General features: G+C 41.7%; 1 protein-coding gene across 1 annotated transcript in view; it reads left to right on the forward strand.

The window, feature by feature from the left end:
- The first annotated feature begins 21759 nt into the window (after nucleotides 1-21759).
- LOC121286369 (cAMP-dependent protein kinase type II-beta regulatory subunit-like) overlaps nucleotides 21760-23425 on the forward strand; it is a 90272-nt gene continuing 88606 nt past the window's right edge. The window contains exon 1 of the mRNA XM_041203460.1: nucleotides 21760-22356. Within this exon, the coding sequence (XP_041059394.1) occupies nucleotides 22095-22356 (262 nt within the window). The 5' untranslated portion in view covers nucleotides 21760-22094. The remainder of the gene's footprint in view (nucleotides 22357-23425) is intronic.

Consider the following 23425-nt stretch of genomic DNA (forward strand, 5'->3'; position numbering starts at 1 on the left):
TAGCCACAGTATTTATATTGCTAATCCAGTTCAGTTTCTGGTCAATGGTAACCCCCAGGATGTTGATGGTGGGGGATTCAGTGATGGTAATGCCATTGAACATCAAGGGGTGATGGTTAGATCCTTTCTTTGGAGATGGTCATTGCCTGACACTTGTGTGGCATGAATGTTACTTGCCACTTGTCAGGCGAAACCTGGATATTGTCCAGGTCTTGCTGCATTTGGGCATTGTCTGCTTTAGTATCTGAGGAGTTGTGAATGGTGCTGAATTTGTGCAATCATCCCCACTTCTGGGGGAGTAAGCAGTGGCATAGCGATATTGTCCATGAGCTAGTATTCCAGAGACCCAGGATAATTCTCTGGGGACCTGGGTTCGAATCCTGCCACAGCAGATGATGACATTTGAATTTAGGATGTCTTGTGGTGCAGAGGTAGCATCCCTGTCTCTGAGCCAGAAACTCTGGGTTCAAGTCCCACCCCAGCACTTGAAGACCAAGGAAGGCATATTCATAACACAGTCAAACAGCTTAAGTATCTTCTAACATCCCCACTTCTGTCCTATGACGGAAGGGAAGTCATTGATGAAGGAGCTGAAGATGGTTGGGCCTAGGGCGAGTCTTTCTCTTTTCTTAAGTGTGCATCAGGTACAATGCTTTTAACGTGTTATGGTTATTCAAATTTAAAACTGATAGGTTTGTGTACAAAGTTTTTGCAGGTGAATGATTCAAAAACAAATGTAAAAATTTTTCATAAGTAGCAAGACATCACACTGAATATTAGGAAGCAGGAATTAAAATCTGAATTTATAGGAGAAATTAAAATTTCAAATCAACTGTTACACTTGTTTCTTCATTTATCATGGAATAAGCTAATTAAAAATGCAAATTCTTTGCTCTCAATCCCTGGAAAATCTCTTAGCCTCAATTTGTAATTGCTTCCATTCCTTCCTCAGTACTCCAGGTTCCACACTCTGCCATTCCATGTAAATTCAAATTCTTTGTAAAAGCTCATTTACAACAACAACTTGCATTTCTACAGCACCTTTAATGTTGTAAGATGCCTTCACAAGAGCATAATCAAGCCAAAATTGACACAGCGTCAAAGAAGGAAGGGAGCTGTTCTGAAGGGACAGGCTTCACTTGAACCATGCTGGGACCTGTGTCCTGGTGAATCGAATAATTAGGGCTACAGAGAGGGTGTTAAACTGAATAAAGCCTAGGGCGGGGGGCCGGGGATTGGGGGGGGGGGGGGGGTGGGGGGGGGGGGGGGGGGGGGGGGGGGGGCTGCGGTTGTGGGGGGTGTGATTCTGGAGAGGGTATACATGGGCTTACAAAGCAAAAGGATATGACAACATTGCAGGGCAGCTATTTAGGTAATAATACCCAGAGTGTGACAGGAAGGGACAGAGTGTACAAGCATTAAAAAAGCAGCAAATAGGGTCAAAGGGGTGAAAAAATGGTAAAAAGGCAAAATTAATGGCTCTTTACTTAAATGCACGTAGAATTTGGAACAAAATAAATGAATTAAAGGCACAAATAGAGGTTAATGGGTATGATCTTATAGCCATTACGGAGACATGGTTACAAGGAGATCAAAGCTGGGAACTAAATATTCAGGAGTATGTGACTTTTCGAAAGGACAGACAGGAAGGAAAGGGTGGTGGGGTAGTTTTGTTAGTACGAGATGGAATAAGTACGATAGCAAGAAATGATCTTGCATCGGAAGATGTAGAATCCAAATGGGTGAAGGTAAGAAATAACAATGGGAAGAAGACACTGGTGGGAGTAGTAATAGTAGCTATACTGTAGGACTGAGAATAAATTAGGAGATAATGAGGGCATGTAAAAAAAGGCAGTACATTTATCATGGGTGACTTTAATCTTCATGTAGATTGGGAAAATCAAATTGGCAGAAGTAGCCACGAGCAAGAATTCATAGAGTATATTCGGGACAGTTTCCTAGAACAATATGTTATGGATCCAACCAGGGATCAGGCTATTTTGAACCTGGTAATGTGTTATGAGGCAGGTTTAATAAATGATCTCAGAGTAAAAGATCTCCCAGGAAACAGTGATCACGACATGGTAGAATTAAGCTTTCAATTCGAGAGTGAGAAACCTGGGTTGGAAACAACTGTGCTAAACTTAAGTAAGGGTAATTACAAAGGAATAAGGGTAGAGTTGGCTGGAGTGGACTGGGAAAGGAGTTTAGCAGAAGAGATAGTTGGTGAACAATGGCAGGTGTTTAAGAAAATAGTTCATGACTCACAGCAAAGATCCCAGTGAGGAAGAAGGGTTCTAGGAAGGGAATAAACCAAACATGGTTAACCAAGGAAGTTAAGGATAGTATCAAATGAAAGGAAAAAAAAACACACAATATGGCAAAGATTAGTGGTAAGCCAGAGGATTGGGAAAGTTTTAAAAACCAATAAAAGATGACCAAAAAATAATAAAGAGGGAGAAAATAAACTTTGAAGGTAAGCTAGCAAGTAAGATAAAAATGGATAGTCAGAGCTTCTTTAAATATTTAAAAAGGAAGAGAGAGGCCAAAGTGAACATAGACCCATCAGAGAATGACGCTGGGGAAATAATAACGAGGAACCAGGAAATGGCAGAGGAGATCAATGAATACTTTGCATCAGTCTTCACGGTAAAAGACACTAACAGCATTCCAAAAATACTAAACAATCAAGGGGCAAAAGTGGAACAGGGGAGGGGAATGGTGGGAGGAAATAAATACAATAACTATCACTAGAGAAAAAGTAAAATGGAAACTAATGGGGCTAAAGGCTGATAAAGCCCCTGGAACTGATGGGTTGCATCCTAGGATATTAAAGGGAGTAGCTATACAAATAATGGATGCACTGGTAGTAATCTTCCAAGAATCCTTTGCTTCTCAGAAAAAGTCCCAGAGGACTGGAAAACTGCCAATGTAACACCCTTATTCAAAAAGGGAGAGAGGCAAAAACACTTTAACACCTGTCATTGGGAAAATGTTAGAGTGTATTATAAAGGATGTAATAGCAAAGCATTTAGAAATACATAATGTAATCAAACAGAGTCATGGCTTCATGAAGGGGAAATCAGGCCTGACAAATTTATTAGAATTCTTTGAGGAGGTAACAAGCAGGGTAGATAAAGAGGAACCAGTAGATGTAATATATTTGGATTTCCAAAAGGCGGTCGATAAGGTACCGCACATAAGGCTAGGCTACTTAATAAGATAACAGCCCATGACATTGAGGATAGCATATTAGCGTGAATAAAGGGATTGGCTATCTAATAGAAGACAGGGTTGGGATAAGGGGGGCATTTTCAGGATGGCAACCTGTAACTAGTGTCACAGGGATCAGTGCTGGGGCCACAATTATTTACAATATACAGTAATGACTTGAATGAGGGAAATTAATGTACTATTGCCAAGTTTGTGGATGACACAAAAATAGGTGGGAAGGCAAGTGGTGAGGATGACACAGTCTACAAAGGGATATAGACAGGTTAAGTAAGTAGGCAAAAACTTGGCAGATGGAATATAATGTGGGAAAATGTGAGGTTATGCATTTTGGCAGGAAGAATAGAGGAGCTGAATTTTATTTAAATGGAGGAAGACTGTAGAAGGCTGCAGCACAGAGGAATTCAGGGGTCCTCATGCATGAATCACAAGAAGCTAGCATACAAGTTCAGCAGGTAATAGGGAAGGCAAACGGAATGTTGGCCTTTATTTCAAAGGGAATGGATATAAATATAGTGAAGTCTTGCTAAAACTGTACAAGACATTAGTTAAACCACACCTAGAATACTGTGAACAGTTTTGGCCCCTTATCCAAGGAAAGATATACTGGCTTTAGAAGCAGTGCAGAGAAGGTTCACTAGGTTGATCCCGGGTTTTCGTATGAGGAGAATTTGAATAGGTTGGGTGTGTACTCATTGGAGTTTAAAAGAATGAGAGGCAATCTTCTTGAAACATATAAGATTCTTAGGGGGCTTGACAGGGTAGAGGCTGAGAGGTTGGTTCCCCTTGTTGGGAAGTGTAGGATCAGAGGGCATAATCTCAGAATATGGGATTGTTCATTTAAGACAGAGATGAGGAGGAATTTCTTCTCTCGGAGGGTAGTGAATCTGTGGAAGTCTTTACCGCAGAGGGCTGTAGAGACTGGGTCATTAAGTATATTCAAGGCTGAGAAAGAGAGATTTTTAATCAGTAAGTGAATCAGGAGCTATGGGGAAAAAGCAGGAAATTGGAATTGAGGATTGTCAGATCAGCCATGATCTCATTGAATGGCAGAGCAGACTCGATGGGACGAATGGCCTACTTCTGCTCCTACGTGTTATGGTCTTATGGTCTAAGGAGGTGATGTATTAAGAAAGGTGGCCAATAGTTTGATCAAAGAGTAAGGTTTTAAGGAGCATCTTAAAGGAAGAGAGAGACATCAAATGACCATCAATGACCATATCTGTAGCAGCTTTTAAACACCCTTTTATACCGGTTTACTTTCTCTTCCATTCAGACTTTCTTTTGCCTTCCTGGCCTATTGACGTAGTAATATCCATCTTTGCAGCAACTGCTGCAGAGAGGCTGACTCCATGAATTGCTGGCCTCCCCACGCATCATAGGGAACACTCCATTGCCGTGCCACAAATTCACCCCTAATTGGGGTCTTAACTATTTAAATTACCTGCCCACCTCCATGCAGCTTCCTAGGTCTGCTTCCCATGTCTCCCGGCAAACTTCCCAGGCAGTGGGAATGCATTAAGGAGTCACCCGATGTGGCTTCCTGCTGTCTTCCGGCCCCCAAACCTTCACTCCTGTCACCATGGGGCTGGGAAAAATCAGCCCCTCAGGTCTGTGTCTGTTGGAAATTATTGGACAAAGACTGATTACCATAATTAGTTAACACGATCATTGTACAATGCAACTACCAGGTCCTGAGCAGGTTAGCAAGTGAACACTGGGCAAGGCTATGTGATTCTGGGGTTGAGGATTGGCTCCTTAATGCATTCCTGCCGCCTGGGAAGTTTGCTGGGAGACATGGGAAGCAGACCTAGGAAGCTGCTTGAAGGTAGGCAGGCAATTTAAATTGTTAAGGCTCCAGTTAGGGGTGAATTTGTGGCATGGCAATGGAGAGTTCTCTATGATGTGTGGGGAGGCCAGCAACTCATGGACTTGGCCACTCTGCAGCAGTCCAGTGGTACATCGAAGTCAGAGGCTATATCCCAAAAAGTGGGGTCTGCTGACAGGAAAGGCATCCCTCATGGTCCCAACAATGCACCTAGAGCGGTTTCCCCTCTGATCCGAGCCTCCCCCCTTTAAAATATTTAATTATTTTTATGCTTCCAAAGGCACCTCTGTTTTGAGGCACCCCCTCACATTCTCAGTCCTGCCTCAGCAGCTTCTACCTCTCCCGGTGGGGCTGCTGACACTCTAAAGGGCTGGCAGCATCTGGAGCCCAACCACTATCCCCAATAGGATGGCAAGCTTTGAGGTGGCCAATTAGGAGGCAGCCTCTGAGAAAATAGCTCCCCATTTAGTCTTGTCAGGGTCCAAAAGCCCAGAAGAAAATCCTGCTGGAGTTGAGGAAAATTCCCAGTGGTGGAAAGCTTTGGGAACCATTGATCCAATGTCAAGAGTTCCTCCTTGGAAACCAAGCATTCCCATAAAGCAGCAATCCCAAACCTCATATCCTATGATAATAAGAATTATCCTATTGTTACTCCATCCCTAGATGTGACATTCTCCAGCTCCTCCTTCACATGTTTTTAACTCCAACGCCTTACTTTCTCCTTGCCACATTCCTCAGTCCCTCATGGCACCTAGCCCAAGTCACAGCACCTGACAAGATCTCCACCAAGAATATATGTTGCTTGACCTCGTTATTATAAACCAGTCTATAAAAGTGAGAAGAAAAGATAGTAATCCTGATATTCTGATATTAGTAAAAATGGCACTGTACTAGCTAAATGCACAAGCTCGCCAGCAAAGGTTATATATCTATATATAGTGCATAAGCATCTGATTAAATATTGTAATGCAAGTTCCTTCCCCTTATTTGAATTGTTTACAGGCATAGGAAAAGCTTGTCCAGAAACTTGATGTCAGAAAATATAGCAAGTTGACCATTCTTAATGGGCAGCAGAGTCATCAAAGGGAGAGTTGCAGTGAGGAGAGAAATCAGAGGAATGGTTCACAATGACACAGCAGGACATTTGGAAAACATTGCTCCCTTTGATGCTGACAGTTGGGAGTCTTGCTGCTTTAAATGAGCCAAAGATGGGCCGTCCTTTAGGATAAGAACCAACATCTCACAAAAGCATGGGTGAAAGCTTCATTGTGGAAGGATGCCAACCAAGTCAATGTAGTCACCCAAGGTCTCTTGCACCAAGAAGTAGTCTCACATAAGTAAGATTACACTGTCTAATACAACATAATTGATGTAAATTCATATTTTACAAGATGATCCAACAGACTCTGAGAACTTTGTAAAAACATTTTTTTATTTTCTTAAAGTTAAGAAAAATAGACATCCTTGTTCATTCATTCAAGGTTACACATATATCAAAGATGTTGGCTTAATTCCCTAGTTTCTAAAGAGAGAAAAAAAGAAGTGAATCTGTTTAATCCTGTTCCGGAGGTGATAAATGAAGTAAGTAATGAGAAATGGCTTCCACTAGATAAGTACACTGGCACAAATCCCACTGAAGACCAATTGAAATTAAAGGATAATTAACATGATGAAATTTATATTCAAATTTGCTCGTATGATTTTGAAAGAATTAATTAATATTTTTGTCAAAGTTTGCATTTACCACATCCATGCTATACTGATGTTATAAAAGACATAATCCAATAAAAAAACAAGTGTTAATTTTATTTAAAATTTTAAACTGCACTTAAATTTGAGATCTTTCATACTAATAGCCTACCCGGTTTCTTAATTAAACGCTAAGGATAAATATATATACATGTGTATGCAGATGGGAGAGTTCAAACAGCAATGCATTGCAAATAATTCAGTTGGAAACAAATGTTCTATTCAATAGTAAGGTAATATTATTCATTTTTGAAATCAATTATTTCCTTTACAATAACACAACATATAAGATATGTGATTTTTAACTTGAATTTGATTTTGAAAGGGTAATCTTGACAATGATAGTGGCAAACACAAGCTTCATAAAGAACATAATTTGTTCAATCTTAGAAATGCAATAACAAACTGCTTACTGCTATAAGGTGTATTTTCAGGAACCATGGTCCCCTAGATTTTGAGAGGAGGCTGTTTTGTGACTTAGATGGGATCATAGAAAATACAAAGAGGTTGTAATTTGGGGTGCATGTGTGTAAATGCATGAAATATGGCTAATAATGTTGGTGAGCTGCAGGCACAAATAGCCACATGGGAATATGATGTAGTGATGATGTCATGACTCACTGGGGATATTGAGCTGGAATATCTAGCCCCACTGCTACTCGAGCTGCGACAAACGTGAAAATGTTTGATCAACCCATCTAATTGTTTAATTTAGGTTAACAGAATACAAGTGCCAGATTTGTAAACTTAATAAGTAAGTAACTGTTTATTGAACAAATTGTTTTTAACCAGTGGCAAAAGCAAGAAATAGGAACTGCTAATTTCTAACTCTATATCCTAAATTCTACCCATTCTTAAATCCCTATAGACAAGACACATAAGACACACAAAAACATGGGGCAGAATTTTGCCCTTGTCGGACGGGCTCAGTGGGGGCGGTCACCGCCCACAATCAGGGCTGGACCGCAATTTCACACTGGTGGGCCAATTAAGGCCCAGCATGAAACCCAAACGGCAGCGGTCAGCATTGCCTGTGTAGGTGGGGAGGAGGGTGAATGCAAACTTCGCATGTGTGTGCGCTTGAAAATCTCCCTGAGGCACAGAGCTGTCTCAGGGAGATGAACAATTTTTTAAAAAAAAGGAATTTTAAATTGTTATAAAACATGTCCCCGACTCTGTCACATGAGCCGGGACATGTTATAAATCAGTTTTAATTGCTGTTGGAAACCTTATCCTGCCCATGAATGAGGTTTCCTAAAAAGTGAAAAAGCCACTTGGCCTTTCTGCTTGCCCACCGAGTGTAAGGTTGGATGGACAGCAAAAAAATTAAGTTAATTTACTTTAAGTGGCCTTAATAGGCCTTTTAATTGTTGGCGGGTGCGCTGTCGATTCCCATGAGTGCCCACTGACTGAAATATCGTGCAACTGCGCGTTGACGTTGGTTTGCTCACCCGACGTCAATGTGCGTCATTTTACACTTGAGCGGGACATTGCCCGCCAAGGTAAAAATTCTGCCCGTGGATTTTAAGTGTGGGATGAAACAGTTCAATAGCACCAATTCCGGAGTACAGGATTCGATGGGTTGATTTTGATTGCTGTCTTCCAAATTCCTTTCAGTTCTTTGTTGATGGGGCACGAGGTGGTCTTCCAGCACTTTCAATCTTTAGTTCACTTGTTGAGCACTTGCCTTTCTGTGTCTCTAATCGTGATTTTTCCCTTTGCCTCTTGTCAGGGGTTTTCAGAGAGAGAGAGCAGGTTATACAGATAAGAGGAGAAAAAGCCAGCTCGCTATTATTGTAGAATTACTGGAATCTGACACACACAGGAGACAGGGGCTTTAGGTCATTTTCCTTTCAGGCTAGGAGCTATTCTGCTGCACTGTTCTCACACAAAACCTGGTCATCTGGTTAGGGGCCAATTAAAACATTGTTGCCAGTGAATTGCCCATTAGACCAGACTCCTCCTCAGCACCATCCTGTCTTTCATGGCACATTCTGTTCCAGGACAGCAACATTGTATATATCCCTCACACTGTTCCAGTAGACATGTCTTTCAAAGTGCAGCCATTGTGATTTTAATAGTTGAGTGATAGTTGAGATCAATATCAAAAAAGGGTGGGTTAGATGCTTAATATTCCTGTGTATAAGGGATGATAGGGAAGAAAAAAGGAGAAGGGGTAGCAATTTAGATTAAAGAAAATATCACAATGTGAGAAAGAGAGAATGTCCTTGAGGGGTCAATGACAGAATTTATTTGATTGGATCTAAGAAACAATAGAGGAGCTATTATGTTACTTAGTGTATTGTGTATCCATCAAATAGGGGAAGGAGATAGAGGTACAGATTTGCAAGTAAATTACTGAGAGGAGCATGAAGTAGTGAAAATGGGAGGTTTTAACCAATATTGAATGGGACAGTGGATTGTGTTAAGGGTGGAGAAGGGGAGGGATTTCTGGTGTGTTCAAGAGAAATTTCTTGATCAGTATGTTTCCTCAACAATAAGTAAGATGGTGTTGCTGGATTCAGTCCAGGAGAATGAAATGGATCAAGTGGACAATGTCAATGGGGGAGCATCTTGGGAATGGTGATCATTGTATCATAATGTTTAGATTAGTTATGGAGAAGGACGCGTAGCTATCTAGAATAAAAAATGTTTGACTAATTTTAGCGAATTGAGGAGGGATCTGACATGAGTAAATTGGAGTCAAAGACTGTCAGCCAGAAATGTAATTGAGAAATTGTTCAGGGTATAATCTGGTACATTCTGACAAGGGGAAGAGGAGGACAATCAAAGCCAGAGCTCCCTGAACAATGAAGGAGTTAGAGTGTAGCATGAAGCAGAAAGGGGCATATGACAGATATCAGTTTCATGATACAATGGAGAATTGGGCTGAATATAAAAAGTACAGAGAAGTAAAAATGGAAATAAGAGGGGGCAAAGACACAAAATGAGAATAAATTGGCAGCTAACACAAAGGTTATCAATCCAAAGGTCTTCTAATAGTATGTTGATTGTAAAAGGATTGTCAGAGGAGCAGTGGGACCAATTAGAGACCATAATGGAAAACAATTGGATGCAGGAGAAGTCATGGCTAAACTGTTAAATGAATACTTTCTCTTTTTTTGTTCATTGGATTTGGACGGCACTGGAAAGGCCAGCTTTTATTTCCTGTCCCTGATAGGAGAAAATGGTGGTGAGCGGCCTTTTAGAACTGCTGCAGTCAATGTTGTGTCGGTATGCCCACAGTGCTCATGTGGGAGCATGTATCAGGAGTTGACCCACCTGTGATGAAAGAACAACAATACATTTTAAAGTCAGGATGGTGTGTGACTTGGAGGGGAGCTTGCAGGTAGTGATGAAACCATCTGCCTACTGACCTTGTTGTTCTTGTTGGTAGAGGTTGCCGCTTTGAATGGTACTATCGAAGTAGCCTTGGCAACTTACTGAAGTACATCTTGTACACACTACCACTTGTGATAGAGGGCGTGAATGTTTATGGTAGTGAATGGGGTGCTAATCAAGTGAGTTTCTTTGTCCTGGATGCTGTCGAGCTTCTTGATTGGGCTTCCTGAGTGTTTCGTTCATCCAGGCAAGTGGGGATTATTCCATCACATTCCTGACTTGTAAATGGGGGACACAATTTTGGTCACATGTTGTCTTGATGTCACTGTCATTCACCCCTGAAATTCAACTCTTTTGTCCATTAATGGACAAAAACTATAATGGGATATGGAGCTGAGTGGTCCTGATGAAATTTATGTTGTTACATTTTGATATGAAAGCAAGCGTACTTTTTACTAATGAAAGGCTATTGACTTAAAACTTTAACTTTGTTTCTCTTTCCACAGATGCTGCCAGATCTGCTGAGTATTTGCAACATTTTCTGTTTTAAGTTCAGATTTCCAGCATCTGCAGTATTCTACTTTTGTACTTGCTGTGCAGCTGGAAGCCTAAGGCTTGTTTTCCATTGGTTATCAATTACAGAGCTGTTAGCAAATGGCAGTTCCATTATGGATTTTTTAAAAAGACAATAATTTTACATCTTGACATCCCTACCACCAGCACCCCTGACCCAACCTGAATGGAGCAGTAACATGCTGCTCTGAAGTTCCTTGCCCTACTCTGAGACGGATAAAATAATTTTCGGTGCAGAAGAGAGTTTGTCAAAATTCCTGGATTCTACCTCCACTGATGGGTGTATTGTGAGGCAGGATTTTCAGGCAACAGTTTGCCCCACCCTTGATCCCATCTCAACCCCAGTTCAAATCCCAGGATTGGGGTCTTTCAATTTAGGTACATGTACCTATATCAATGACCAATGCTTTCATCCTGTGGCTATTTGCATTGTTTTTTTCTTTTTCTGTGTTTATTACCGGTAGTTGTATGTTTGGGTTGTTGAAGAGTGAATAAGTATGTGAAGAGAGAATAGTCCCTCTGGAAAGCAGAGGGGTAAGGAGAATATTTTCTTGATGGTGACATCAGGCAGAAATACCAAAAAAGGATTTTGCAGGGATGGAAGCTGTTGGAAAGAGATGATGGGGATGGGGGTGTGGGTTAGTAGAGGGCAGCCCTGTCATAGCTGTGAGAATAGGGGGAAATTGAGAACAGAGGCAGGGGATAATCCCATTATTTGTATCTTGGGGCATTAAGGAAGTAGAAATAGGCTGTGTGCAGGTTCAATGATGTGTGCATGGTGTAAAGAGTGGGAGGAGGAGGTCTGCAGAAGAGACAAAACTGGTAGTAGTCTGTGAAATAATGATCTGATGTTCAGTAATAGGGTTATACCCAAAGGAAGATAGAAAGAGTCTTCAAACATTTGGTTCCAGCCTATTAAGGTGTCCTTGTACCATGACCAACAACATCTTATATCAGCAGATTTAAGGGGGCTATGAGGATTGGAACTGAGAGAACAAAGCATTACCAGTTCAGTGGGAGATAGACTAGAGAAACCAAGATGACTGATTTGTTTTCTGAGCTATAAGGTTGCAATGTTCCAATTAACACATCTGGATTCTCATCGACATGGTGCAAAATAGGAATCGAGAGAGTCATTTCCTGCTTGTTAAAGTGCTAAACTGTGGTTTTCACCATTGAATCCTGATGGGATATCTTAAATTTTCAGCAAGTTGGAGTCCTGCTGCTGCTGATTGGAAAATACGATACATTCCAGTGTTGGGGAGGGACTGTTGAGCTGTCTGCCTGCCAACTAACCGCTTGAAGGGATCTAGCACCTGAATTTGGAAAATCATCTGTTGTACTTTATCATCCCAAAAGCACCAGCGTGCCATGTCAATCATCCTAAAATGTGAACTATGGCAGTGAAAGTTGTACCGTTGCCATGGTGTTACATGACACGTATTCATTAATGATTTTTGAAGAATTCTATTGTGCCAAGTTTACTCTGTTTTTATCTTTATTCAGTTCTTTGGTGATAAATCCAAGTATATTTTCAGGACACTACATCTTATTGCTAAAATAAATCTGGTGCCATTGGAATGCTTCCTGAATTAGGTGAGTAGGTTCTGCGTTTGTGCTGATGAAAGATCATAGAATCACAGAATTGCTATGGCGCAGAAGCAGAAGGAGGACATTCGGTCCATCATGTCTGCACTGGTTCTTGAGCTAGTGCCATTCTCCCACCTTCTCCCAGTAACCCTCCACATTCTTCTTTTAGAGATAACAGTCTAATTTCCATATGATGCTTCAATTGAATCCGCCTCCACCACACCCTCAGCCAAACTCTAACCACCCGCTGTGTGAAAAAGTTTTCTTTGCATACTGTGCATAAAAACCACCTTAATGCTGTCTTTCTTTCTAGTGAACCAAGCAATGTTATGTACAAGGCCTCAGAAAGGGGCTTAGAGCCATGATACCGTGGAAACCATTAAACAAGTTAGATGCTGAAGTATATATTCCTGTGTATTTCAGGCAGATACTTAATGAGCACTCCCTGAGAAAGAGTGATTGTGGAAATAGGTATATGGGGGTCTCTGGAGTGGGTTTATAGATATTATGGAAAGGATAATCTTACTTGGTGTAAAGTTATTTCTTAAATACTTTTCCATCTTACAGAGATTTATAATTATTATAGCATTTAGATGGACATAAAATGCTAAGATCCTGATAAAAAGCTACATAAATTACTCCTAGACTGTTTCATATGGGCCTGAATTTTTCGCTTGACGGGTGCGTGTGATTGGCAGGCCTGGGAGCGAATGAGAAACTGGCCCCTCACCGCGATCAGCCCCTGACTGAGATTTCACGCTGGCCAGCTGACAAGTGCTTAGCACTGCCAGTTGGCGCAGGAAGAGGGCAGGCACCAACCTCACCATGGGTGCTGCTGAGCACTTCCAGTGAGCTCTCTGAAGGCAGACAGCTGCCTCAGGGAGCTGCAGACCTCCACAGAACAAATGAAACAACAAAAATGCTGCAAAATATATCCATGCAACACAATCAAGCAGCTAAAAGCATACCTCATAAAAAACAGTCCCCAGATATCTCTTTGTATTTTATTTCCCCACGGAGATTTCATCCTGCCCTGGATCGAGGTTTGAACCAAAATGTAAAGGTTGACTGGCCAATTGGCCCATCTACCAACCATAAAAGTGGACAGGAAAATCACTTTCAATTGCCTCCTTAATGGGCTTAATTGCCTGCTTAATTGCTGGCGGGTGCACTTCAAACTGCCGCCTGTGCCCACCGACCTGGAGATTGCTTGCGTGCGGGATGACGTTTTTGATGGTGTTGTATTTCGGAATTCTTTTTGAGTATTCCCACATTAGGACAGCATATATTTTTGACTGCGTTTGGCAATTAAATACTATATGACTTAATTAAAGGGGATATAAGGAAGAAAATGTAAATTGGCAAGACACAATATACAGTGACAAATCCCTATAATTTCTAGACTTATAGGGTGTAATTCGCTGCCTGAGTACTACAATTTGGGATAAAAATTCCGAGAGGCAGGAAAATAATGCATCTGATTTGAATTTTTGGGGCATGAGTTTGGTTGTGGGTGCCAGGTCAAGGAGGAAATTTGCATGATGCTGTCGGCATGAGGCCCAGGACACCAAAAACATGGCCCTGCAAATTTAGCAGTGGGACGAACATCTGCACAGATTGGGCATAAGCCATCCCACTGCTAAATGGTGTGTGTTTGGTCCAAAAAGGCAGGCACAAACCATACCATTTGCTTCCCAATGGAGTGTGGAATTGGTTCTTCGACATGGCCCTACTACAACCTAAACACAGCAACATTTTCGCAACCACTTTATATGATATAAGAAAATATATTGGAGCAACATATCACAGGACAATGTCAAAGTAAAGCTGTTACCTTTCTTATAGACATCAAAGAGCCTGACAAATGTGTTTGTAATATTACTTACTACCACTTTATAAAATTTACATAACTTTGTTCACCTCTCCTAAAAATTATTTTTTTAATTCTACATCCCAGTCAATTTGCAATATTTATTTTACATGCAATTTATTTATGGTTTTATTCTTCTCTTCTTAAAAACTCAATTTTCCCAGTTATTTATGTAATTTAAAAGGATTTTTATCTGCTTTATTTTCACAACTGGATTTCTGCTTCTCACTGAATCTGTCATTGACCTAGCTGTATTTTTTTGAGGAATTGTATTGGCCAATTTTCTGGTAATTCCTTGTTTCTGAAAGATAGCTTTGAAAAAAAAGGAAAGATTTGATTTCTCAGGTTTCTGCTATTATTCTGATACTTTGCTGCCTCTTTGAAAGAGCTAACTAGATAGATCTTTCAAAGGCCCAGCACAGGCATGATGGGCTGAATGGCCTCTTTTTATCCTGTATCATTTTATGATTTGAATGTCGGCGCCAACTGGGGACACTTTAACTCGGGCTGGTGGGAGGTGGGGGCAGGAATAGCTCAATGTGATGCAAAGAGATTTCAGCATTTAATGATAAAACTTCGTGTGCACACACTTTCCCTCCTCATGTTTTCCTTGTATCTTTGCAGTTGATTTTTAATGTAAATGTGCAAAACAATTGTTCACACAGGAGAAATATTGATCCAAAAATATACAAATAGACATTAAGGTTGCAGCATCTCATTTTTCTCCCTCCCAGTGCTCCCAGGAATTATCACTGGTTCACATAGCTTCAGCAATCTGGCTAAGGTCAGTATTAATTAAACACCCTGCAGCAAGGTTAGCCAAAGCTAGAGCATGTCTCAGAGATGCTAAAGCAAAGAAAAGGAAAAACTATGTAAATTAGTTATTGTTGATGGTCACCAATAATAGAATGTTATTTGATAAAAAGATTTTCAATACAAATGCTTACTTTTAAACCCTAATTTTCTAGAACTTGCCTTTAGCATAAGCAGTATTGAAGTTTCCATCCTGTGGATATTTGCATTGCTTTTTATTCCAGCTGAGAGGCATTGATGCCTATTTTCATTGCAGATCTTTATTGACTTTAGATACTATGATGCATTAACATTAGGATGGTTGTTTGAAACCAGACTTTGTTTCGGGGCGTGGGTGGAAATTTCTGGAGGACTGTGTTTGGCATTCAATTGGACAAAGTGCACGTTCCAACTGAGAGACTCGAGGCTAGCTAGACTTTGAGTCTCAGGCCTCTTAATGTTACTTGGAAAAGTTCCTGGCACAACTCCATCTCGCTAATTTTACGAAGATGTTTATTGGCCCACATGCTTTGCTAGCAGCAGTCTGAAGGTAAGTCCCTGGATGGGGGTGGAGTGAAGACAGGGGTGCCTGATCAGGATTATTCTCCTAGCTCTGTAGGAATGACTTTTGAAAACTTTGAAAGAAGAATGAAACTTGTCTTTTTGTCAGTGACTGCTGTTTGGGGCTCAGCAGCGACTGGAGAATCTTGAGTGGAGTTGGCCCAGCTCATTGGTGTTCAATATCCCAGAGGAGCCTAAAACAGGTGTTGTACTTTGCCCAAAATAGCCTTTGAAAAATTGGCGCAATGAAGTCCAATGAGCTTAGGACGGAATTGAAGTAAGTAAATTAAAATACAAAATATAAGAACTTGGCTCTTTTAAAGAGGTGCTGCTTGTTGCATCTCATTGGGATTTGTTTTTTTTAAATCTCAGAAACGATTGCACTGAAATATATCACAGGATAATCATAAATGAGACCATCTGACCCATTTAATTTCTCCATCATAGAAGACCTTCATGTTCCCCTATTTTATCATCAAACTTATGCTTGAATGGTTCCAGAGTTTTTCACTTTACTACTCTATCTAGGATTCCATTTTATGTATCGATCACTCAATGCATTAAGAAAAACTTGCAGACATCAGCCCTACATTTTCCCTTTGCTAGTTGGAAGCCGTGAATTTTAATTAAATGTTATGGATTTACCTTTTCTGTAGCACTTGCAAATTCATACCTCACTAAGATCAACCATTGGACATTTCCTTCTAAAGCTAAAATATTGTTTTTCTAACCTTTTCTCATAACACAGACTTCAAGAATTAGGAATCGCCTTGTGACTCTTCTCTACACTGCCTGCAATACCTGAATGTTTTTTGTTGTGCCTCAGTGCCCAGATCTGAAAACCATACTGAAGGTGTAGTCTGGCCAAGCAACATTCAGTTTTATAATGACACTCACTGACTGTTTTGGCTATTTAGTTCAACATTTTATTGCCCTTGCTTGTTGCAGATGTACATTGGTTGAACATATTAAGCATAAAGTGTACTAATACTTAAAATAATGAATTGCTTCATCCTTAGCTATTTCAACACCATTAATAATGTATAAGTTTTACTATTTTCCCTTCTTATGAGCAATACTTTACATTTGTTCATATTAAACTTCATCTTCTATTGCTTTTCTTAGTTGCATATTTTGTCTATTTTATTCTGTAATTTCATGAGCTGCCTCCTCCAATTCCACTGCCACTCCTTGTCTGAGTAGCATATGCAAATTTGGCCATAATGTAGTGGGTATCTGAGTGCAAGTCATTGATTAGAAATACTCATCCTTGCCTTCCATAGCCCTCTCCTCCCTGTCTCTATAATCTCCTCTTGTTTTACAGCCAACAACAACAACTTGTATTTATATAGCACCTGTAATGTAATAAAATGGCCCAAGATGTCTTACTTGAGTATAATGGAATAAAATTTGACATCAAGCCATATAAAGAGATATTAGGTCAAATGACCAAAAGCTTGGTCAAAGACATAAGTTTTAATGAGTATCTTAAAGGAGGAAAGAAAGGGAGAGAGATAGAGAGGATAGGAAGGGAATTCCAGAGTTTAGGGCCTTGGCAGCTGAAAGCATGGCCCCCAGTGGTGAAGCAATTAAAATTGGGATGCTCAAAGGGCCAGGATTAGATGAGCTCAGATATCTCAGAGGGTTATAGAGCTGGATGAGGTCACAGAGCTAGGAAGGGGCGACGCCATGAAGGAATTTAAAACAAAGATGAGAATTTTTAAATCAAGGCGTTGCTTAACTGGATGCCAGTGAATGTCAGTGAGCACAGGGGTGGAAGGTGAACAGGACCTGGTGCGAGTAAAGACATGGACAGCAGGGTTTAAATGACCTCAAGTTTATGGAGCAAAGAACATGGGAGGCCAGTCAGGAGAGTGTTGGAATAGTCAAGTCTGGAGTTAACAAATGAATAGATAAGGGTTTCAGCAGCAGATGAACTGAGGCATGGGCACAGTTGGACGATGTTACTTAAGTGGAAATATCTGGCCTTAGTGATGGGGTGATATGTGGTTGGAAGCTCATCTCTGGGTCAAATATGATAACAAGGTTGCAAACAGACTGGTTTAGCCTCAGATAATTGGCAGGGCGGAGAATGGAGTTGGTAGCTAGGGAAAAGAATTTGTGGTGGGGCCCAAAGACAATGGCTTTGCCTTCCCAATGTTCAGTTGGAAGAAATTTCTGCTCGTCCAATATTGGACATCAGACAAGCATACCTGTGCTGTTCCAATTCTTGCTCCTTGCCTATCCCTGATTTTAATTGCTGCACCATTGGTGGCTCTGTTTTCAGCTGCCAAAGCCCTAAACTCTGTAATTTCCTCCATATATCTCTCTACCCTCTTCGTTGTTTTTCTCCTTTAAGATACTCCTTAAAACAAACTCTTAGACTTGTTTTGGATTTCCAGCATCCGCAGTTTTTTGTTTTTATTTCTTTGTTTAATTGACTGCCACTCCTCGTCAAGGAATGCCTACCTTGAAGAAGTTCTGTTCCTCTCTGCGCCAAGATTACCGTATCTCTCTTTTGCCTTCTTCACTTTCATTGCTTTCCATTTCTCTCCTGGTGTTTGACAAGGTGTTTACTAAAACCCGCTTTCATAGCCATATCTCCTTTCTCAGTGACTGTCTCCATCTCTGACTTGACCCATGTGGATTTCAACTGAAATTCCATCCCTCTTGTTTCGAACCCACCCAGGATTACAGGTATCTCCGGGACACAAAACGTTTCTCGGACTGCTGTTCCCATCACATTCTGTGATCCACACTCAGTGCCTTGCACTATAAACTGCTTGCTTGGCCCTACAACCACCCCACCCCCCCACAACTTCTCTCTCCCCCCTCTACACCCCCCCCCCCCGCCCCCTCCTTAAACCAGCTTATATTTCACCCCTTTCCTAAGATTCACTCAGTTCCGTTGAAGGGTCATGAGGACTCGAAACGTCAACTCTTTTCTTCTCCGCCGAAGCTGCCAGACCTGCTGAGTTTTTCCAGGTAATTCTGTTTTTGTTCTTAGACCAAGTCCTTCATCATATGCCCTGGTGCTCTAGTGAAGTTCTTTGGGACATAAAAGTACATGAAAGGGGCTACATTAGTCCAAGCTGTTGTTGTATACATATCAGCTGTCACAAATTGATCATGTGGGATACAATTTCTCAGTAAAGTTATGCCTCGTGGGCTCTGAAATCTTAGGATTTTGTGACATGCAAATGTCACAGGTGAGGCTGGGGCTGGAAATGGGAAGCTGGCAGTGGCTGAAATTATTAGTATGATGGAGACACAGGGAAAAGAGTCAGTGTGCTCATAAAGTCATAGCCATAGAGTCATGGATGTCTACAGCACAGAAAAAGGCCCTTTGGCCCAATGATTCTGTGCTGGTCAAACAAGTACCTAACTATACTAATCCCATTTTCCAGCACAAGGACCATAGCCTTGTATACCATGGCATCGCAAGTGCACATTCAAATACTTCTTAAATGTTAGGAGGGTTTCTGCCTCTACCTTTTAGGCAATGAGTTCCAGATTCCCACCAACCTCTGGGTGAAAAAATTCTTCCTCACATCCCTTCTAAACCTCCTGCCCCTTACAAATCTGTGCCCCCTGGTTATTGATCCCTCCACCAAGGGGAAAAGTTCCTTCCTGTCTACCCTATCTATGCCCCTCACAATTTAAACACCTCAATCATTTCCCCCCTCAATCTCCTCTGCTCCAGGGAAAATAACCCCAGCCTATCCAATCTCTCCTCATAACTAAAACTCTCCAGCCCATGCAACATCCTGGTAAATCTCCTCTGCACTCTCTATAGTTCAATCACATCCTTCCTATAACGCGGATTCCAGAACTGCACGCAGTACTCTAGCTGTGGCCTAACCAGCATTTTATACATTTCCAGCATGACCTCCCTGCTCTTATATTCTATGCCTTGGCTAATAAAGGCAAGTATCCCATTTGCCTTCTTAGCCACCTTATCCACCTGTCCCACTACCTTAAGGGACCGGTGGCCATGCACACCAAGGTCCCTCTGATCCTCGGTACTTCCCAGGGTCCTACCTGCATTCATTGTGTATTCCCATGCCTTTTTTGTCCTGCCCAAGTGCATCACCTCACGCTTATCTGGATTAAATTCCATTTGCCACTGATCAGCCCATCTGTCCAGCCCGTCTCTATCCTCCTGTAATCTAAGGCTATCCTCCTCACTATTTACCACCCCACCAATTTTCATGTAATTCGCGAACTTACTGATCCACCCCCCCCTACATTCAAGTCTAAATTGTTTATATATACCACAAACAGCAAGGGACCCAGCACCGATCCCTGTGGAACCCCACTGGACACAGGCATCCAGTCTCAAAAACGCTCCTCGACCATCACCCTCTGCTTCCTGCCACTCATCCAATTCTGGATCCAATTTGCCAAATTGCCTTGGATCCCATGGGCTCTTACTTTGGTTATCCATGCGGGACCTTTCAAAATCCTTGCCGAAGTCCAAGTAGACTACGTCAAATGCATTGCCCTCATCTACACACCTGGTCACTTCTTCGAAAAATTCAATTAAATTAGTTAGACATGGCCTCCCCTTAAACAAACCATGCTGACTGTCCTTGATTAATCCCTGCCCCTCCAAGTGTAGATTAATTCTGTCCCTCAGGATTGCCTCCAATAGTTTCCCCACCACTGAGGTTAGACTAAAAGCAAAAAACTGCGGATGCTGGAAATCCAAAACAGAAACAGAATTACCTGGAAAAACTCAGCAGGTCTGGCAGTATCGGCGGAGAAGAAAAGAGTTGATGTTTTGAGTCCTCATGACCCTTCGACAGAACTGAGAGATACAGAAATCTTGTCGCAGAGACGAACAGAACTTCTTCAAGGAGGTAGGCATTTCTTGAAGAGCAGTGGCAGTCAATTAAACACAGAGATAAAAACAAAAAACTGCGGATGCTGGAAATCCAAAACAAAAACAGAATTACCTGGAAAAACTTAGCAGGTCTGGCAGCATCGGTGGAGAAGAAAAGAGTTGACTTTTCGAGTCCTCATGACCCTTCGACAGAACTGGTTCTGTTGAAGGTTCATGAGGACTCGAAACATCAACTCTTTTCTTCTCCATCGATGCTGCCAGACTTACTGAGGTTAGACTGTCTGGCCTGTAGTTCCCTGGTTTATCCCTTCCTCACTTCTTGAATAACAGTAACATATTGGCTCTCCTCCACATTGGCTGTCTGGCAGCTGCTGCCAGTGGTGCAACAGATCTCAATAGTGGTAGCAGCTCTTGAAGTTGGGATGGAGTGGGGGTGGAGAGTAGCGGGTAGGGCTCCAGTCCAGCCTCTATATCTTGGCCTGAAGTAGCAAGCTATTAGCAAATTTTTTACCAGTCCAGGCCTGGAAGACACTGGACTCAGTTCCTGTAGCTGTGCTTGTTTAGTTTGCTGGGTCTAGCCTAGCAGTGCAAGGGGGTCCCAGTTGGTCTCATTTTCCTATGAGCACTGGAGAGGAAAGGTCAGTCAGTTTCTGCTCCTGAATTGCTGTCTAATGATCTCTCTTAGGAAGTGCATACACATATTGGTGTGTTTGTACTTGCATATTTGTATATTATGTGGGATATTGGGTGAAAACAAGATTTTACTTGTCTCTGATGCCCTTCCTGCTGAATAGCTGACTTAAGGTAAAACTTGAATGAGATACCAATTGAACTGTTAACCAACAAGATATGGTGCCTAAAATTAGAGGGAGTGGGAAAAGGGAATTGGATAAATACTTGAAGAGGAAAAAACTTCAAGGTCTCTGGGGAAAGATGACATGGATAGCTCTGGCAAGAGCCAGCATAGGCTCAATAGGCTGAATTGCCCCCTACTGTGGTGGGAGGGCAAATCCTTTTTCAGATGTGCTGGGATAACGGGTAGATGAAAAAAAATTTGTCAAGCACTTTCAAATGCAATAACATAGTTTTTGTAAAGAACTCTGACCTGTTTGAGAATTAAATACACCAGGTTCAGAAACCTACTGTCAATCTGTATTAGATCATGTTTGGAAAAAAATAGCAACTCATGATTTTTATACAAGGTCACTTGAGTTAAGAGGCGGTAGGGATGACATTATTGTTGCTGTTATGGTTTGTTTTGACCACTCAAACATGACCCACAGCTGCGCTGTCGTATATTGACCAGCACTACAGGACTCTGCAGCAGGCAGCATCGCGCCTTTAAACAGAAATTGTCTTTTCTGAGCTGTTGTTTCACCGACGTAAATTCCCGGCCCTGGCAGTTTCCATGGTTTCTGGGGTCACGTGTAACTGGGGTTGTTGAGTGGTGAGGCTCTTGTGAAAGATGCTGCGAATTATACTCTGCCATTGAAAACTGGTAAGGAATGGGGTGGGAAGTACCATGATACTTAAAACTCAGCAAAGCGGCATCCCCCATGCAATATATTAGGGTCAACTCAGTTTCCATGTGCAGTAACTATTTGAGACGGCTCAGCATTAAGTTACTGTTGCTTTCTATTGATTCATACACATACACATTGTATCTATAGATATTTTGTGTGTAGTAATTCCCTGTGCATCGCAGCATAGGAATGAGCATTAAAATCCCAGCTGGGCTGACAGACTTGCTGCAGAGCTTCACTGTGGAGGTGCTGAGGAAGCAACCGGCCGATCTGGTCGAGTTCGCCGTGCAGTACTTCAGCAAACTGCAGGCGAGCCAGAAGCTGCCATTCGGCAATGAGAAGAGCGGCAGCGGCGCTTTCCGAGCCACCAAGGCGGTTAACTTCGCCGATGAGCCCATGCAAACCGACTCGGAGAACGGCGGGGAGGACGACGAAGACGAAGAGTTTGAAGGTACCGTCGCTTAGATTTTAAACTTTTATGTATGATCGATCTGAATAGATGGGGTTCGTTGCATTGCATTTACTTTTGCATTTTAACTATGCGAGAGGGCCTTGGGGATGAGGAAGGGATTTTTTTTTAATCTTGGCAATGTAATTAATGGGAAGCTTGATAAGTACATGAGGGAGGAAGGAATAGAAAGATATAATAGAATGATATCACAGAACCACTATCCTCCCCCGACTCCTAACCCTATCCAGCATACACAGCCATTCGGGTCATCCTGTGTGTTGGATAGGGTTATGAGTGGGAGGAGGTTCGTATGGAGCTGGCATCGACAAGTTGGGCCAAATGGCCTCCTGTGTATGCGAGATAGAGTTAGGAGTGGGAGGAGGCTAGTGTGGAGCTGGCATTGACCGGTTGGGCTGAATAGTCTGTTTCTGTGATGTAAACTCTATGTAATTGGCTTTGTTTGCAGTCGGCCTCATTAATTGGAGCCCCACAGGACAAATCGTCTGATCTACGTTTAAAAAATATCCTGCAGCTTTTTTGTTAGGGTGAAAACACTGTGTTGGATGTGACAAGCGATGGTTACTGTTTTATCATCTTGAAATTGTTTTCACTGTTAGCTGGGCACAGCATCAATAAGTGCACAACTCGCTGAGAATAGACAATGAGCCCGGGAGCTGAAAAGCTGCCGGTTTGACATGGACATTTCATATTTTTCAGAAGGGAATCTCTTTAATTTGGCTGCAGTGTGAGAAACAAAATAAGCAGGAAAGCTGAAAAGCAATTAATCGAAATGCTGCAACTGTTCCTGCAAAGTTTAATAAATTAATGCAGAGATCAGAGTTAATCTGGTCATTATATAGACAGTTATTAATTAACAATTGTTTTGCTTTTACATGAAGCATTACTGTAATTTGTAGTCCTGTATATTGTAACCAGCATCTCAACATCTTGCTTGGGCATTATTAAAGTTTTTTGCTCTTTTTTTCTGCCCCACCCCCCCACCCCCCCACCCCCCTCCCCCCACCTCCATGAACCCATCACTAATAACTCTGCTTCAAAGTCCTGATGA

This window comes from Carcharodon carcharias, chromosome 13, assembly GCF_017639515.1.
Source record: "Carcharodon carcharias isolate sCarCar2 chromosome 13, sCarCar2.pri, whole genome shotgun sequence".
Taxonomy (NCBI): domain Eukaryota; kingdom Metazoa; phylum Chordata; class Chondrichthyes; order Lamniformes; family Lamnidae; genus Carcharodon; species Carcharodon carcharias.